The 12848-nt window shown below is 44.7% G+C and overlaps 2 protein-coding genes across 4 annotated transcripts in view; one reads left to right on the top strand and one right to left on the bottom strand.

Annotated features, from left to right (window-relative positions):
• Positions 1 to 5296, top strand: part of LOC128078015 (mitochondrial import inner membrane translocase subunit Tim23) — a 22338-nt gene extending 17042 nt beyond the window's left edge. Inside the window, exon 7 of the mRNA XM_052677809.1 lies at positions 480 to 5296. Within this exon, the coding sequence (XP_052533769.1) occupies positions 480 to 595 (116 nt within the window). The 3' untranslated portion in view covers positions 596 to 5296. The remainder of the gene's footprint in view (positions 1 to 479) is intronic.
• On the bottom strand, positions 4451 to 12848 carry NCOA4 (nuclear receptor coactivator 4). Of its 3 annotated transcripts, none has more exons than XM_052677798.1 (10): positions 12727 to 12848; positions 11326 to 11479; positions 10728 to 10868; positions 10513 to 10601; positions 9938 to 10046; positions 9350 to 9421; positions 8545 to 8691; positions 7384 to 8391; positions 6941 to 7030; positions 4451 to 6247 (listed from the first exon to the last, which is right to left on the bottom strand). In XM_052677798.1, the coding sequence occupies exons 2-10, from the start codon at positions 11464 to 11466 to the stop codon at positions 6242 to 6244; spliced, it is 1803 nt and encodes a 600-aa protein (XP_052533758.1). In that variant the 5' UTR covers positions 11467 to 11479; positions 12727 to 12848; the 3' UTR covers positions 4451 to 6241. The 3 variants fall into 3 exon arrangements, with proteins under 3 accessions (XP_052533758.1, XP_052533757.1, XP_052533756.1); XM_052677797.1 differs by lacking the exon at positions 12727 to 12848 and adding an exon at positions 12158 to 12463 and having other exon boundaries at positions 8545 to 8688; XM_052677796.1 differs by lacking the exon at positions 12727 to 12848 and adding an exon at positions 12158 to 12462.

Here is a 12848-nt window from a genome sequence, read left to right as displayed (position 1 = left end):
TGGTTCCCAAGGTCACACACACATCACTCCTGTTCCTTTATTGCCATCCTGCCCTTTTTCCATTCAAATCTAGTGACTGTGATGGACATACAGGACTGTTTTTCCCCATCTCAATCCATAACTGGAGGAGCTCTTAAAGCGAGAGGTTATCATGTTTGCCTGGCAACCTCTGCTGAGGAAAGATGAAATAGAAACAGTAGGACTTTGGAAAAGTCATCATTACTTCAGCTGTTCTGTGTGGTTCCTAAAGCCATGGTGCTATGTTAGCAGAAGTGTGACAGAAATCACAGCAGCAGGAGTAGGGTCGGGGTGATCAACCACCTCTCTTGAGCTTAGCTGTTGGTTTGAGGGGTTCCACAGGCACCCCTTGTGGAAGGTTATTCAAAAAAGCACATGTTGTAGATGCGAACAACTTCGTGGGAGTTGCTGCGGCTCATGATTGCATGGAACGGTGTTAATGAGCTTTTCTTCTTTTTCAGGTGGAGTGCGTGGGATAGCACGAGGGGGCATTGCAGGTCTGACTCTCACTGGCCTCTACGCTCTGTATAACAACTGGGAGCACATGAAGGGCTCCATTGCCCGGCAGTCCCTCTGAGCAGGGCAGTCAGCGCCGGGCAGAGGACACGCTTGCACAGTCACCAAACAATCATTGCGAGATCTGTCTGGTGCCCCTTCCTATTCTATTTACAATTAGTGAGAAACTGAAGGAAGCTGTGCTGGGAGGAATCTCCTGCCACCGTTTAGCTGGATTGGCCCTTTCCTTCCTGCCAGCCACTTGCTGGAGGCAGTGATAGTTGTTGGACCTGCGAGCGGAGCGGCCACCACGACAGTCTCCCTGACATGCTCACCAGCCAGCCCTGGGCCAGAGCCACGCAGCGTGCTCGAGTCCCATCACTGCACCAGCTGTGCTGCCAGGTCCGGTCAGATGAGTGCTGCTGCTGCACAATAAAGGCTCTGTCCATAGAGCCCTTCACTGAGGTCTGTCAACAGCACCTGGGCGGCTGGAGCAGGTGGGAGCCTCCAGCAGCAACTGGCACAGGGCAGGGCTCGTTGCTCTTACAGCTCAGGGTAAGCTGTTAAAAGGGATATTGTAATTAATAAAAAGGGTGGTACTTATGCAACACCTTTTCTATGGTTTGCTGTTCCTGCTGCTGTTGAGACAAAGACGTCCTGCATCCAGTGACTTGCATTTACAGTTCAGCTTTGAAGGCCCATTGTGATAGAGTCATGAGGCAATTGGGTGAGGGGAAGTGCTGGATGGCTGATTGTCTCCTGATGCATGGTGGCAGCAAGGCAGGGGCTGGTGCCACTCCCTGACTTGTAACAAATACAGAATGTGTGTATGGATGGAGGGCAGTAACCAATTACTATTGCAAGACAGCTGTCATTGGGTTATAAACACCTTGGTGCTCCAGGACCTTACAGCTCACTCAGCCAACCATTAGAAGCCAAGCAATACAAGTACTTCTCCTGCTTGCTCTTACTGGGTTTTTAATTATTAAGTTTCTCTTCCCAATCCCTAAGTAGTTCTTATAGGTTACTGATGAAACAGAGATGTGATGAATCTACGCCTTTACCAGCATTGAAGTGAAACCATGAAATAGTTTGTGAAATGCTTGAGAGCATTTTTTGTAGATAAATGGAACAGTAAGTTACAAATCAATTCAGTAGTCAAGATTACTGTTTAACAGCTCATTTCTTAAGTTTGTAATTAAGCAGGCCCAGGACAGGACAAAGGCAAGGGAAAAAAAAAACAACCAAGAGAGATACTACTTAATAAATAACCTCCTGTAAAGCTTTTGATAGTTATCGTACACTGCACAAAAATAGAGACAAAGTAGAAGAAAGATAGCAGTGCTTTTCTGCTTTTCTCTCTGTCAAGGAGCCTCTCTCCTAAAGGAACTTCACAGTTGCACTCTATTGGCCTTGCTTGGCTGCCAGCTCAAAGCAGGTGCTTTCTGCCAGCATTTAACTAGGTCTAACATAAAGAAAAAAAAAAACATTTTTTTTCCATCTGCTTTGTAAATGCTGTTTTTTGTTAAACCTTATTTATGTTTCACTTCATTCAGAGTGGGTTGTATGTTGGTGTTGTGGTATAAGGGCTGGACCTTTTAGCACATACTCTTTAGGGTTGCACCACTTAAGAAACCATGTCCTGCTTCCAGCAGAAAGGTGAGTTGGGCACCAGCTGTGCAGTGCTGATGGTGGGACATGGGAAAGGTGCATGCAATTTCAGATAGAGCTGCTGTTTTCCTCCCCATTGGCTTTGAGGGTTCCTCCCAGTCCGTGGTTTTTGGTCATCTTTAATAGGAGTTGTACTCCTGCATGCTCAACAAGGATAGACAAAGGATTGTTGCCTGGAACTGTTTGCTTCAGAGCAGAGCTCTGCAATAAGCTTTCTTTCTAAGGCTGTTAACACCTGTGGTTCCTAACCTGCTTTTATATAGCATGATGCGTAGTTGAGCTATGAAATGCAACCACAGTAGCAGCCAGCTCTGCATGGGATTTAATTTGGAATGCTGCAGTTTTCACATGGAAGAAAAAGGGGAGCAGTGGGCATCTAGTAGCAGCAGCATGCACTAACATACATGTCCATATTTGATGGCTCCAAGCTCTCCAAAGAAAAACTGCGTAAACTGTAAGGATTATAGACAGCATCTTTTCATGCTTTATGTGCAAGAGTTGCTGTGGTCACCAGTAAATTGTGAGCAGTCAGCATAAAGCTGTTGCTAAAAAAGCTGTGACCAAAAGAATGTGTGAGGTCAGTAGGAATAAAAGGAAGTTGCACCTGTAGGATTTGGTAAGCACATCGTTGTCCTCCAAAAGAGAATTATGTAAATGTGGGCATAAGGGACCTCCGTGGTCCCAAAGTGCTGTGCTCTGTCTGCTTGCTGTGCCTGGCACAGCATCTGGTTTTGCTGACAAGAGTGATGGACACCTTTCCATGCTGTGGCAGCAAGTAAGGGAACCTGAGACAGCAGCTATAAGGAAAGCTTTCCGATTGTTCTGCCACCACTTTTGTGTGCAGCTCAATGAACAGAAAGGCAAACCCCGCTTCAGCATTCCTTATCAGCAGATGAGTTGTGGTAACAAAGGGGAATTAGTTGAAACTTCGTTAGTCACAAGTTGGCAACCTCAACTTCCTCAGTGCAGCAGAAGCTGCTTCTGAAAACACGTGGGGGAATGTACGACAGGGCAGCAAAAGGATCCAGAGTTCACAGGTTGTGTTTCCTCTGACTTAATGTGGGACTGAGAAAGGATAGGGGGCAATTCCAGTTTAGGTTTTATCAGATTTTGCCTCTCTGCACAGAGGTATAGCTAGAAAATTAGTGTGCTTTGAATGAAGCTTTGTATACTTGCATACTGGCCTGTGTTGCTGCACGCCAGGCTCCACAGTGACATGGGAGGTACCACAGCCTTTTTTAGTACTCTATCATTAGCACTGGTACTGCATTCCACCCAGGCATCTTTTCCCACTGTGTAATCCCCCTCTCCCTGCCCAGATGTACTGGCCACCACAGGCACCTCTCAGATGCCCCATGAGCAGCCCTGGTGTTGGGTGCATTGGCCCTTATCCAGGCTTCTGCTCTCCTGCTTGGGATTGCCCATGCCCTGCTTTCACCCAGTTCCTCAGTACATCAGCCTAACCCCTCAGCTCAAAGAAAACCTTTCTGACTGCTTGCAAAGCTATTAAGTGTTATCTGCACCTGCTATTTTGTCTTCCTTTTGTACTTAGAAGATCTGAAATAATTATTTGTCCTCATCTGTGAAAGCCGTATGCTCAGGATACACGCTCAGGAGTTCCACACGTGGCTGCTAAGGGAAGGTCTGGCCCATTTAGGAAAAAAGCTTACATGCACATACACCCACAAAAGAAACTCCAGGTAACTGGGTGGAAAGGCTGCCTGGCCCAGCTGCACGCTGTCACAGAAGAATGCTTTGTGGTACAGTGCCACTTTAAAGGAATAGGAAATCCTCAGAGGAGAGGCAAAATATGCAACAAGTCTGACATTCAAATACAAGGAAAGCTCAAGAGCTAGAGAGAACCAGCTTTCACTGTGCAGGCAGACACAATGTGGATGCAGAAGAGGACTGAATCATATTAAAAACAAAAATCCATAAATCCTTCAATATTCAAGGCTTAATAAGACTCAAAAGACACCATTTTGTCTAAGCCTGTGTTTCTTACAGCTCCTGAATAAAGGCCAGTGCTTTAGCCATACCAGCTATGTGTCTGTGAGCTTCTGTTCACTGCAGGGATGGCAGTAAGCTCCCTAAGGTTCCTTGGCCTGGGCAGCTGACCACAGTGCAGGTGGGAGCCAAGCAGCAAACTGAAGCAGAAACCCAGTGCTGGGGTGAGAGCAGAGCCACAACAGCACCCGAGCTGAAGTCACCCAGGCTAGTCCCGCAGTTTTGTTAACCATCCCACAAAGAAGCCATACGACACAGCTTGGCTGCAATTATTTTAATGGAAAAGACTAGTTAATGTTTTACATAAATATCAATTAGTGATAAGTCAGTTGAGTAAGTAAAGGAATACATACTCCCAAGGTTTAAAGGCTCATAATGAACTGATAAGGTAGCACACAACTACGAGGAATTACAGGAGGTGGGCTGCACTTCAATCATCTTCATCAAGTTCAACTGCTAATCAAATTAGGCTATTATTGGAGTTAGTGATAGTACATCTCCCCATGCCACAAAGACACGTTCAAAGGAGAAAAGTGAGCTTCGGAAGCACCTTTCTGCTTTCAGTAGAAAGCTCCAACTACTGAAGTACAAAAGCCTCTAGGTAGTGGTCCACTGATGTCAAGCCCTTTTGGGGTCCAGTTTCAGGTGTGCAGCGTACCTCTCAGCCCCAAAACTGGAACAAATACACAGGTTGTATCAGACAGCAACGTGTGCGCACATACCAAGGTTGGATCTTGTTAATTTCTACAGCACTGCAAGGAAGTGAAATCATTTTTACTCTGAGGCAGGCCTCACCCGTAGGGAAAAGAGGAGGCTTTTTAGTCACTAAGTTTGAAGTGAGCAGAAGCTGCAGCAGGAATGATGCAACTTCAGTTTCTCATGCAAACTGACAGGTGTGACCCACATTTCCACCCAACATCGCTTTGTTCCCCATGAACTCAAGATGTAAAGTATCTCCTGAGCTGCATGTCCACGGCTATAGGGAGCAGAATTACTGAAACCCTCAATTTATACTGATAACAGTAAGAAATTTCACAGCTAAAACATTAAAATTGATCAGACAGTGGGATCTGCAGTTTGTAAAGCCAGTGCTTCCCAATTAAAATAGGAAAAAAAAAAAAAAAATCTAATCTGAAGAGAAGGAATCCAATTCCCCAAATATTACCTTAAATGCCACCTGGCTAGGATTCCTGCTTTCCACTGGCTTAATCAATAAAAGCTCATCATGACTTACCTAAAACTATCAGAAACAAACACATGTAATTTTACAGTTCTTCCCATGAAATTTCAGTAGTTACTAAATGCTGTGGACACAGAAGGTTCTGGCTCTACTGATGCATCAAAGCTCACACTCTGGAAAAGCCCACCAACCTGATTTTGTTTTTCCTTTGTCAGACCAATGTCTACCTTGTCCTCTGAAGGGCTCAAGAACTTGCAAACCATGTTACCAACTCTCCATGTCATGTGCCAGGTTCCACAAACAGAGGTATTCAAAATTTAGACTATGCGTACTCAGCTGGGATACACACCAATATAAGATGCAAAAGAAACCTTTGCAATTAGCAACTGCTCAATTAAAAACAATTAATTCCAAGCACAGTCTAAGCTACCTCGCAACCCCAGTGAGCTAGAATCCAGCTCATGTCAAAGCTGTGGCATCTGAATGTAAATGCAACATTTCTGAAGTGGATGGCCAAGGTGGATGATTCACAGCACCACAGAGATTTTGCTTTATGCTTGCACTGGTTTCAATATACTTCAAGAGAGCCCATGAAAGAAGATGCAGGTAATCCCCTAACATACAAATTGACTAACATCTCTATAGTGTCAGATTGCTTATGCTCAGTGGGTTTACATTTCAAAATTAATCATAAGACGATGACGTATTTTGCACCACAACTCTGTTATATGAATATTTGTTTTTCTGTTATAATTGTAAAAGACAAAGCAGACCCCCAAACACCAAGATGAGAATTCAGCTGGCTGCAGTCACTCAGCGTGATGTGCGTTTCGTCAGCAGGAAGGGGACAATCCCAACGCCTCCAGTTCTTCACATCTAAACAAGTTTAAAACAGGGTTATTCTTTTTGATCTGCAATAAACATGAAGAAGCACTTTTGGACAAAAGCATTTGTAAGACACTGGGAAAAAATCCTACTGAAACGATTGCTAAAAAAGAGTATCTTGCTTTCTAGGGTTTGATGAGCACCTGCTAAGAAGGCGGCTTTCCATGAATTTTGAAAACAATTACAGTTACCCCAGGCTGGATGTGGCTCTGGGCAGCCCGGTCTGGTGGTTGGCAACCCTGCACACTGCAGAGAGGTTGGAACTACACGAGCATTGTGGTCCTTTTCAACCCAGGCCATTCTATGATTCTGTGATTATTTTGACAGTGAGGAGAAGCACAATATCATGTGTAAATACATTACCAAAACAAGAAAGAAGTTACCTAGGCATTTGAACATTAACTGCATGTTTTAGTCACAGCAGAAGTTAACAAGATTTCATCAAGTGTCAATCAGTTTAACTGTCTTACTCAAGAACGTAAGCAACTCTGGCTTGGAATCAAGAGAAGGAATAATGAAAAAGCAGAAGACTCAAGCTGCTAAGACGGCGTATGGGCAGGAAATCTCAGTGCCGTTAAAGGTTAGATTTGGAGAACTCTGAAGATGAAAGCCACTGCCTTTTGTATTTGGTACCTTAGCTACGGTTAGGGGCAGATATGCTGACACACAGTCAGTGCAGCCTACCTGCAGAGTGGTGCGACACAGCCATCTCTCGTTATCTCCATTGAGTTTCATACAGGCAAACAGGTCGCAAACCGTAGGAAGGCCAAACTCCTGGAAAAATCGCCACCTTCATTAATGTCAGCTTAACATTCTGATGCTTCTTCAAAACCCATCAAGCACTCATAAAGAAAAAACCCGTATCCTGAATCTGTAAGATGAAGACTACTTGTATTTAAAAATTAACTCTTGCTGTATGTGAAACACTGGCCCAGTCTACTGAAATAACTAAGTAATAATCACTGAAGACATTAAGAGAGCTAAAAAAAAAACTTAGAAATTATCAGCCAATGTTGTACAGAAGAGTTATGAATTCAGAAAAAAAGATAGGCATAAAGTTCTTAAACAATAAACTCATTCCATTGGCTTAAAACACAGCAGTGACAAGCAGTTATGAATATGCTTACTTGTGCTTTCTTGTGTAGGAGCCATTTATCTTCCACTGGAGGCGGGTTATCATTTTCTAGGTTGTTTGAAGCCAACACCCAACTGCTTACGTTCAAGGGGTGGTGGAACGGAGCCAAGAGGTCCATAAAGGGACTTCTGGAACTATTTACTTTCTCTCTGCTTGCCTTTTCATCTCCACTTTCTGCTCTGTGTTCAGACTTGGCTAGCCAGCTTGTCAGAGGCCTTTCAAGCAGTACTTTGAAGGGTTCTGCTATCTCTGCTGAATAATCCACTTTCTCGGTGCTAACAGGTTCCCCTGGGAGCTGTTGTGAAGGGTTAAGCCAGAAATTGACAAGAGACTTTGTCATCTCATGCTCTGGGTTTGGTACAGCTTTCTGGCTTACCGGAACTCCATTTTTATCCTTTCCTTCTTTCTTCAGAAGCCATTTACACAGAGCCTCTTTTCCACAGTTTTCATCACACACACACTCTGAGAAGCTGCTACACAGCTCATTAGCTTTGCACACATCTTCCATTTTAAAAGGAGCCTGGGGGTGCTGAAGAAGCCAGGCATTTACAGCAGATGTAGTGGGCAACTTCTTTCCATCAAGATGCTCATTCAGGCACTTCAGATTTCCCAGGTTCTCAATTTCCACACTTTTGATCTGGCTGCCACGACAACTGGTACATGTTTCAGCTTTGAGGAGCCAATCATTGCAATTAAATTCTTCCCTAAAAGGTTTAAATTCATTCTTCCATTTCTCATCTGAAGCACTACCTCCGTTTTCCATGCCAGGTGTAAGCAGCCAGTCGGAAAGGTCCACCTCCTCTTGCACAAGGGATTCCAAATCCTCCACCTTATTTTCCACGGAAAAGGACGAGTTGGAAGTCGAGGTGGAGTCCTTGTGACCAGGGCCATCTGTCTTCCCAGCAACATGATGCTGTTGACTGCGCAGGAGCCAGTTTTCCAAATCTTTCAAGTTTCCCCAGGCTTTCTCAAAATAGCAGACTTTGGAAGAGCTTAAATCCTAGTAAAGACATTGAAATACAGTTATTGACACCAAAAAGCAGTGTTTCAATAACTGCATAGTCATTGCTCCAAAATTACAGAAGAATTAAATTCTACCACGTTCCACCTGCAACCATTCTCTCCTTACAAGGTTAGTGCATTAATGGCATACCTGGCTGGGTTCTGACACAGATTTTTGGGTAACCCATTCCTCAAGATTGGTGCTGGGAACATATGGAGCCCGGCAAACATCCACAGGTCTGCTTCCAAGCAACCAGTCAGCAAGCGAGGTGCCCACTGCCCCACACAGTGTTTTCTGCTAATTAAAAAAACACTGATAGTTATCAAGTTGTCTAATTGCCGAAGCAATCGAAGGTGAACATCAAAATGAACATTCAGTACATGTCAGAATTTCTGAACCAGTTTTTATTCTAGATAGAAAGTTAGAAAAGCAGATCTTCAGTCATCTGTACGACTTCAAGGCACGCCTTGGCTGTTTTGTGATACAAGATTGTTCAGAGAGCAAAAGACAACCAAGGGAAGTAACAGCTTCTACAATGTACAATCTAGTCACAACCCCCTACATTTGACCACACTTCCATCTTTGGTTTGCTGCTCTCCAAATTTTCACTGGCACTGTTTCTGTGTAGGGCCCAGCACCTTGTTTCCCATGAACTCCTGGATTAAAACAAATTACACAGCTCCCAGTCCTGACCTGACAACAAAAAGGACCGTTCATTTAAGACATGTGGCTGACAGTCCAACTCCAACTTCATTTTCATGCTATCTTCTTGCACATCTATTCCTGGAGCAGCTAGAACACCACATCACTATTGCTGAGCACAGCAGCTGCTATTGGCCACTCAGATATCTTCACAAACAGAAACTACTCCTCAAGCAAGCTAACACACTGTGCTGCAGTTCTCCTTTACCATTGATACAGCTAATCCATCAACAGATTTGAGTACTAATCTTACCTGCTCACAGTTTGTTAGGGAACAATTCTGCCCTGGGAACCAAGGAGAAGTATTCTCTCTCTCTGAGGTTTGCTATAAGAAGAGAGAAGTAAAATTCAGTTTAAATCTCAGTTTTTTTCAGTTTCTAAGAAGCAGAATCAAAGTGCAGTTGCAACTGATCCACTCATAATAGCCAACAATTTTCAATATTCAGAACACAAAAAGGATTTGCTATAAAAACACTAGTTCCATTCCACTGCCTTTAAGGGAATGATCTCCAATAATATGAAAGATACATTGCTTACATAAGAATCCCAAAATACTTCTACAGCATAGATACCTTCCCACAATCTAAGATTTTCCTTTAGATGCTCACACTTAACATTAATTTTTCAGTTGCTGGAAAAGAGTAAGAATACAACCAAAGTAACACAATATATAACTAGATCTAAGTTCAGTCAAAATGAGAGGTAAGTGCAATAATTAATAAAGCACTGTCTAAATACTAAACAAGTAGAACTATATGACTTGTACACAAGAGTTATTCAAGCTCTAACTATACATACACAGACTTTAAGTACTGCGATCCAGTAAAGTCTCAATGCTTACCATTGTTTTGATTGAACCAAATGAGGTAATAGCCTGGCGAAGGTACGATGTGTCAGCCTCAAAATTCAGAACAGAAGACTCCTCTGGTTTAAGAGTGAGACCTTCCAGTCTGAAAGAGTAAGATGAGAGTTACAGACTTATTTTTTTAATTGTCTGTCTTCTACACCTGTCCTGTTTTGGGAACTGACTAGGCAATAATTAACAAAAATGAAAGATTTTTACTGCTCGTAAAAAAATAAGGAGGTGCAAATTCACAAACTACAGCAAAGTAACCAGCAAAACACAAGTTCTTCCTTCTTACTTCAGCTGCCATCACCAGTTAAAATCAGAAGAAATCTGCATAAATGAGTACACCCACTGCTTTTTATGGTCTTGCTTTATTTGTCTTCTTCCAATCTAAGAGGAAGATGAATCATATTTCAGAGTGCTTTAAAAGACCTTACCCCTATAAACTTCTAAATGCAGAAATGATGACCCAGGTTTATTACTAGTTCCTCCAGAATCACAAATGGGGTTAAGTTTGTAAGTCAAAATAAATACCAATTGTGTTAGCTTGCATCGTAATCAATATTTACCTCTCCAGGCAAACTGAAATCTGGTTTGCTAGTTCGTTATTGTAGGAGTGTTCCAGCTGATGAATAAGGCAATTGAACTGTCCCAAGTACTGTGTGAAAGACAAAACACTCATTATTGTTCGGGCTTCTCAGGTTAAAACTAAGAAAATAACTGCAAAGATGCAGTTCATTTTAAAATCCCAGTGCAAGAAAATGAACATGCAACTATCTCTTACCCAATAGAGCTGCTGAGCTTGCTGCTGCAACGCCTCCTCCTTCAGCTGCTGAATGAGATCTACCTGCTCAAACAGCCACACCTCACGGCTGCGCAGGCATTCCAGCTGGCGACTGATATGGCTGTGAATCTTAGCTTTAACCTGCAAGGTAACATTTTCCATTTTTGTTGTAGCTGTCAAACATTACCAACGAGCATATGCTGCACAGATAATATTAAAATATTATTTCTCAGTCAGAAGTGGTATTTTTGTACCAATTTATTCCTCAAGCTCTAAACCACAGTAACCCACAACACCGCATGACTCACAAGTCAGTGCAACTTTCCAAGCTGCCTCTAAAGGATTATCAAATAGCAGTGCTATTCACAACATCTCTGTACTCAGATACTTCAGCCAAAAGCTTTAGAAAATTCTGCATGCCTAGGCTAGCAATACAGAACAACTTCACTAAAAGCATGCCTAGGTTACAGGCCAAGATACTTGCCCATCTCTTGGAAAACTTCAGACTATCCTCCCCACAGAAAGTATTCTGGAATGATTTAAACCGTCAGTGAAGTCACATTAGTTATTAATGCATTTTTAACAAATGAAAAATTACCTCTCGCCAGTTCTCTTTAATCTGCTGCTCGGCTTTGACAATTCCAGAGATAGCTGTTTCCAAGTCCTTCCTCGCCTGAAGGCACTTTGCCAGTGTTTCACTGCTGCAAGAGCTTCTATTTCTGTCTTGTGGCAGACTCATTCTTAGCGCGTTCCTAAAGCACAATAGTAAATTCTTAGAAGCTTCCTTAAGGAAAGAGGAAGGGCATCCTATGAAAAACCATCTGCACTACTTCACTATTAAAGGGAAAAACAAAGCCTGAGACTCCACAGCGACAGTTTTCTGTGCAGAGATGAAGCTCTCTCCAGGAGCAACAGCAGACTCCAGAATGCTTTAGCCCATAGAATTTATTCAACCACAGGAAAAACAACAAATATTTGACAACAGGCTCAACCACAGGAGCTTAGGCAACCCTCCCTGCTGCTCACGTGCCCCTGGCATTTCTGTCTAGCCAGCAAACTCCAGCAGCTGGAAGCTGATCCCAGCAAGGCTCAGCAGAGCTGCCAGGGAAGGGAAGAACAGCCTCTGAGTGCCATTCTGTCCTTGTACTGACACAGCCTGGCTCATCCACAGCTGCTGTTCCACAAGGTTTCACACCCTTCACCTCACTAATGCACTCCCTTACAACATCCCTTAGATTTTCCCTTAAAACCAGCCATCCGTGGAGCCTGCAGCTCCCTGAGGCATTTCCTTTAAACGCAGCCTGACTGCAAGTTTTTCACTTATTTTGTTTTTCCACTCTTGCAAGCACCAAAACGCACCTTTCAGTTCCCCAAGCAAACAAACCGACCACCACAGCTCTCTCAGCCCTCTCGTTCAGGAGCCATCTTACCACATGAGCAGAGTCACAGCACAGCCGCCAGCTGAGCCCTCCCCGGCACAGCCGCCTCACGAAGTCACCTCACAGCCTCCCCACAGCCGCCTCACGGCGCCGTTGCCGCTCGAGGCTCCCCGCGAGGCGTGCACAAAGAGCGGCAAACGCCTCCTTCCCACACGCAGCCCGGCGGCCCTCGCAAAATGGCTGTTCTGCTCCGTCAGAAGATACACGGCCGAAGCGTCGCTGCGTTACGGAAACGTCTGACGGCTCCTTTTCCCTTCCGTCGGCCCCTTAAATAAACCCACGCTATAAGGACACCCGTCCCTGCCTCCCAGCGGCCCGAGCGGGAGGCACCGCAGGCGCTCCCCAGGGCTGGGCTGGGCAGGGCAGCCCCGCGTCTTATCGCCACGGACCGGGCGCCTCAGCGAAGGCGTGGGAGCCTACTTGGGGGAGAAGGACTGCACGACAGCTGCAGCCCCGGCATCACGCTCCCCGAGACCCCATCAGCAGCCGGCGGCACCGCAGGGCGCGCTGCGCACCGAGAAAGCGACATCCAGCAATACCCGCACGCAGCCCCCACTCACCGTGCCCTCCCCGTGCTGCCGGCGCTCTGCTATCGGCACAGTGGCGCCGCGGCTGCCGGGAGATGAACGGCCGCTCTCGCGAGATCGCCGCACCGAGCGCCGCCTGGCGGCACGGAGGAACG

The sequence above is a fragment of the Tympanuchus pallidicinctus genome, unplaced genomic scaffold, assembly GCF_026119805.1.
Source record: "Tympanuchus pallidicinctus isolate F22 unplaced genomic scaffold, pur_lepc_1.0 scaffold16, whole genome shotgun sequence".
Lineage (NCBI taxonomy): Eukaryota > Metazoa > Chordata > Aves > Galliformes > Phasianidae > Tympanuchus > Tympanuchus pallidicinctus.
This window is presented reverse-complemented; position numbering and strand designations above follow the sequence as displayed.

Coding starts and splice junctions, on each gene's coding strand:
- NCOA4 (XM_052677796.1), bottom strand. Junction 10,869..11,325: donor TTAAAGAGAACTGGCGAGAG/GTAATTTTTCAT, acceptor GTTACCTTGCAG/GTTAAAGCTAAGATTCACAG. Junction 7,031..7,383: donor TCCTACACAAGAAAGCACAA/GTAAGCATATTC, acceptor CGATTTTTCCAG/GAGTTTGGCCTTCCTACGGT.